The sequence below is a fragment of the Primulina eburnea genome, chromosome 18 (assembly GCF_022965805.1).
Source record: "Primulina eburnea isolate SZY01 chromosome 18, ASM2296580v1, whole genome shotgun sequence".
Classification (NCBI taxonomy): domain Eukaryota; kingdom Viridiplantae; phylum Streptophyta; class Magnoliopsida; order Lamiales; family Gesneriaceae; genus Primulina; species Primulina eburnea.
In genome coordinates, this window is record NC_133118.1 from 24,908,228 (window position 1) to 24,914,227 (window position 6,000).

The 6,000-nt window shown below is 34.3% G+C and overlaps 1 protein-coding gene across 1 annotated transcript; it reads left to right on the forward strand.

The window, feature by feature from the left end:
• The first annotated feature begins 3,483 nt into the window (after positions 1-3,483).
• On the forward strand, positions 3,484-5,110 carry LOC140820080 (glutathione S-transferase U17-like). The gene is made up of 2 exons (XM_073180393.1): positions 3,484-3,865; positions 4,577-5,110. Exons 1-2 carry the CDS (start codon positions 3,548-3,550, stop codon positions 4,952-4,954), a joined length of 696 nt encoding a protein of 231 aa, XP_073036494.1. The 5' UTR covers positions 3,484-3,547; the 3' UTR covers positions 4,955-5,110.
• Positions 5,111-6,000: the final 890 nt, after the last annotated feature.

The window sequence follows — 6,000 nt, forward strand, 5'->3', positions numbered from 1 at the left end:
AGTACCATATTCCTGCAATGTTAATCTTTAATGAAGTATAGATAACAGAACATTGAATCTTAGCCTTTGGTACCCAGATCCTTTTTACCGTCGGTTTTCTGTTGGCAATGTTGCGCCGGGTGTTATACCACACCTGTGGAAACACCTGTTCAGATTCCCACCTTTTGTAGTCATCTCTTAGTTTAAAACAGTAGGGTTTGATATGTCCAGGTGTAAAACAGTAGTGACAGATGAAGTGGCGTTTTCTGGATTTGGACTTCTTGGTAGATATTTGCCCTTTTGATGGAACACCTTTTTCAGTGTGTGTAGCATTCGAGGTTTCAACACTTCCTTTGACAAAGATAGTTGGTTTTCTTTCATTATTGGAGGATTCTCCAATTTCGAACAGACTATTCGGATAACCAAGTCCAGCTTTGTCATTCTGTCCAATCATCAAAAGTGAATCAAGTTTGGATGAACTTGAATTGAGCTTGGTAAGAATTAGAGTTGCTTCTTCAAGCTCCTTCTTAACTTTGCATAATTCCTGATCTTTCTTGCTTAGGATTACTTCAAGTCGTGATATTTGTGACTTCAGCTCAGTGTTCTCTTTGGAGAGAATTGCATTTCCTTTAGTTCTTTTGATCCCGTCTTCATACAGTTCTTCGTACATTGTCTACACACTTTCTATAGTGACTTCATCATCATCTACCTCTTGGGTTTCAGACTGACCTGACTCCCCAAGGATTGTAGAATTAAGACATACTGAATTCGAAGAGGTGTTGCGGCCAGGTATTGCAACACCTGTGGCAACACCCAAAGGATTGATTTGCATTGAGCGTTTCTCCTTGATGACAACAGATAATGATGTGTGATTTTCAGATTCATTTGATCCTTGATCATCATCAGACTTTTCATCACTCAGGGTGACAGTCATGCCTTTGTTTCTCCGAAGTCGGTTGGCACACTCATTGGCATAGTGTCTATATCCTGAACACTCTCTACATTGCACTGAATCCAGGTTTCTGACATTTGATTGGATTTGCAATTCGTTTTTGGTCGAAATTGTCCTTTCATCGGATTAAACTTTTGAGCTTTTGCAGAAGTGGTAATATTGGGCAACACAGATTTTTGTCCAATTTTCTTCTTCTCTCTCATGGTCTTCAAGTAATCACCAAATTTCTTATTAAACAGAGAGATCGATTCTTCACCTAAATCAGACTTATCCACCTCTTTAGATATTTGAAGGATTTCATCATAAGATTCGGTTGAGGTTTCAAGGGCTATTTTCTTCCCTTTATCCTTCCTTTGTAAATCAAGGTTCATCTCAAAGGTTCTGAGAGAACTCATTAATTCATCCAGATTGATTTTTGAAGTGTCTTTAGATTCTTCAATTGCACACACTTTGACATTAAATCTCTCAGGGAGAGATCTTAAGACTTTGTTCACCAATCTTTCATTGGGCATGGGATCTCCAAGACTGTGAGCTTCATTAGAAAGTTGTCTCAACCGGCTATCATACTCAAGAATAGACTCATTGTCCTCCATCCTCAAGCTTTCAAATTTTGAAGTCACCATCCTTAGCCTAGTTTTACGCACGCTCTCGGATCCTTCACAATGTTTCCGAAGTATATCCCAAGCTTCTTTGGCATAGACATAATTGGTGATTAAGTTAAAGATCCTTGTGTCAACAGATGAAAATATAGCATTGAGAGCCTTGGAATTAAAATTTGAAGTTTGCACTTCATCGATTGTCCATGTACTTTCAGGGTTGAGCCGAGGGTCTCCATCAGCATCCTCAATCTTTGGTGGGCTCCAACCATCAAGTACACGTAGCCAAGCTCTTTCTTCAATAGATTTTATAAAGACCCTCATCTTTACTTTCCACAATGCATAATTTGATCCGTCTAACACGGGAGGTCTAAACACAGTATTTGTTGATGCTTCCATTTTTTCTGTGAAAACAAAACAAAACAGGATCTCACTTAGTAGCGTCAAGTGGAAGCTCTGATACCAATTGAAAGTTCTGTTCCCACAGTGTGAGAGTGATGAGGGTGAGTGTTGTGTGAGTCAGAATGTAGGTGTTGTGCGTAAGTGTTGTAACACCTTCGACAACATGCAGCGGAAATTACAGTTTAGCAAATTAACACACAACTCGAATGATATTAATACGAGAGACGAGATATAAATTATGCACAAGTATCAAATACTTGTGCGGTGCCTCAGGGCAAAATAATTCACTAGAAAAACTTGTAAGTTTACAAAAAACAATACTAGTGAAAGAATCAAACAACTCCCTTATAAAGACGAGTAACAAATTACATCCTAACTATCTAACAAATCGTATAACCAAAATATGTAGGATGCATCAACTGAGAAGTGAAAAAGTCTTCAAAAATCAGCGCACTAATCAAAACATTGATTAGGTGTTATCTCAAGATGTTGTCAGCACTTCACAACAACACTTTATCAATGATGCGAGATTGCTTCGAGCACACAACCTCTCTTCATCTGAGTCCGTCTCTGCCAAAACTTTTATATCATTTTTTATCACAACGTTTACTCCTTTTTGAGTCCTATTTAACCTAGACAAAAAAGCAATTTCATTAGGAAACAAACTCTTTTTGAAACAAGGATAATATCTTAAAGATATTATGATATCATATCAAATATAGTCTTGTATCACATGTTGATTTCAAGATTATTCTCATGTCTAGAAAGTCAAAATATCAAAGTTAAAAACGGAAAATATATCAAGGAATAAAATTCCTTTCAACCTTCAAATGACAAGGCAAAATCGGTCCGTTCTCATCCAAAAACGCAAATGAATATCCAATACAGGCGGCCAGAAGAAAAGAAATATACATTGCTAAATATTTAAACCAAAAAATAACGACCAAATTAATAAACAAATATAAATTATTTTGTCCGTAGAGATAGAGGCTGTACTCAAAGTCGATATACCAGGATATTTTAAGAAAATTGGAAAGTGATATTTTAGCTACCAAAATTATACTTTTTCCCAGAAACACTCTTTTCGAACCATTCAAACTCGAATTTTTTTAATAGAATAAAATATTAAACACAAAAACTCACGTGTGTGAGACACATATCATATCCGATTTAATTCATGAAAATTATTATTTTTAAATTAAAATTATTAATTTTCATTTTAAATATGGATCAAATCAATTCGTTTTAATCCGTGAGACGGTCTCAACCTTACGGATATTCATAATAAAAAGTAATATTCTTAGCATAAAAAAGTAATATTTTTCATAGATGACCCAAATAAGATATTCGTCTTACAAATACGACCCGTAAAACCGACTCACACAAACTTTTCTCATATTACAATGTGTTGATATATGTTGACGAACAGCGAAGACTCCTTCCGGTCATGGTTTTTTTTTTCAAACAAAGAATATCATATTATATCATTTATTAATCTGCCAGCCCGTTCAGATGCTGATTTGTGCGATGAATTCAAAGATAATATAAAAAAATCCCCACCTATATAATAATGATCACTGAGGCCTAAAAAAAATCAGAGTTGTCGAGTATTCTGGCAATGGGAACAAGTGGCGTAAAGCTTTTAGGAATCCTGCCAAGCCCATTTGTTAATAGGGTTGTCTTGGCTTTGAAGATCAAATCCGTTGAATATGAGCTTGTTGAAGTTAACCCGCATGAAAAAAGTGGGATCCTGGTTGAAGCCAATCCTGTCCAAAAGAAGATTCCGATTCTTATCCATGGCGATAAGCCCGTCTGTGAATCACTTATCATTGTGCAGTATATAGATGAGGTCTGGAACGAAGGCCCGTCTCTTCTCCCTTCCGATCCCTATGATCGTGCGATGGCCCTTTTCTGGGCAGATTATATCGATGGGAAGGTATGTGTTATACCACACTTTATTATGTATTTGATAGTATTCTTACAAAGATATGATTTCTTTTATTTTCAATGATTTTGAAGTGATAGTTATATGTTTAATTTAGATTGAATTTGATGGAAACTTAAGCTTGGTTCAAAGCTCAATGAACTCAAAAAAGACAAGATTTGTTAAAAATGACATTTGACTAAATAAAAGATTAAAAAAAAGCAAAAAGACGAATATAAATTATGGAGATTTAAATTTTTTTTCGGTGATCTTTGTTCTGTCTTTTGTTATTTTTGTATTTTGTTTTGTCAAATTTCAATAACAATTTACTATTTTTTGACAGTTTTACTCATTTAATTTTAGTGATTTTTTCACCAAACGTCGCGCTGAACAAATGAGTAAAACTATCAAAAAAAATAACAAATTGGTACTGAAATTTGACAAAATAAAATACGAAAATAACAAAAAACAGAAAGAAGATCTTATAACAAAAATAAAAAAAAATACATTGCTAAAATTATAATTTGATAACATCGACCAAATTTTTTCTGAAATTTATGTGGAGCTATATATATCAAAATTCTTCCCTAACAAGCAAATTAACATCAACAAAAAGAAGGAGAGGCGAGAAAAGTGGTTCTGGATTAAATCTTATAAAACTAGACTACAAGTCAATATCTACCTATATCTTGTTCTTAAAATTAAAATTCACATTTCTTTCAGTGGTATGAATCATTCAAGAAACTCCGGGGATCAGAAGGAGAGGCGAGAAAAGTGGTTCTGGATGAAATATCCGAGGGATTAGTGTTTTTGGAGAAAGCTTTCGCTGATTGCAGCAAAGGGAAACCCTTCTTCGGAGGAGAAAACGTGGGATATCTCGATATCGCATTGGGAAGTATCGTGGGATGGATCAAGGTTTCAGAAACTTTGATTGGAGTTAAAATATTTGACGAGGAGAAGTTGCCACTTTTGGTGGGATGGGTCGATAAGATGTATTCGGACAGTTCTGTCAAGGATGTCATGCTGAATCCTCAGACATTGTTGGAGTTCTACAAGAAACTGCAGCTGGCCACAAATCCAGAAGCTGCTGCTGCTGAGTGAAAAGGCCTGTGCATGATTTTCATGGATTCATGTTCTTGGCCTTGTTATCTTAATTTTCCTATTGCATGTTTCAAGTGGGAATAATTAGAAATTCTCGACTCCTAGAAGTTGGCATCTTTTTATTTTTAATGATATACACCAATAAGTTGATCTTAATTTGTTTTCGTTTTGTTCATTTTTCGTCGGAGTGCGATAAAATATACGTTCATTTTTATTGATAATACAGGCCGGATCAACACAACAATCGAATAAATTAGAATAGAAGTAGGAAAAAAACAAAGAGTAGCTCTTGTGCGGTCTCACGAATTTTTATCGAGACAGATCAATTTTACCGATATTCATATTAAAAATAATACTCTTAGCATAAAAAGTAATATTTTTAATGGATGAATTAAATAAGATCTCCGTCTCACAAAATACGACTTGTAAAGCTGTCTCACACAAGTTTTTGTTAAAAACAAATTATTATTTTAAGACCAAATCCTGTTGACTTAGGATAAAAACCAGAAAATAAACCAACTTATATAATGAATTTGGTAGTTTTCCCTCTTGTGTGTGTTGGTACCCAAATTGGTTTTGAAAAATTAGAAGAATATATGGATATGCCTGGATTTCTCTCTTCACAGTCATTATTTTTATTAAACGTTTTCCACTTTCTAAAATTACTTAATTAATTAGTATATTATTCTAATCCAATAATAATTAAAAAATACCCCACTCACCATAAAAATAATGCATATCTCACATCAAATTGAATAAAAAAATATAAATATCTGAGGATTTTTCTGTTGGAAATTGGAATATTCAACTTCATAGTTGACACTTGCTTTTCTCTATATTGGCATATTCTGTAATATAATATGTATAGCTTGGGGATGAAGATTGATACTTATTGTATTACACGTTACATGAGACATATTTTATGTTATATTGGGATACATACAATTATATTGATCTTAGTAAAAATAGTTTTGTACGCACATGACACCTAGTTTATAGTCCCTCTAGTCCGTCATGCTTTAACCAAGGGTTAGTTTCTAGTATTA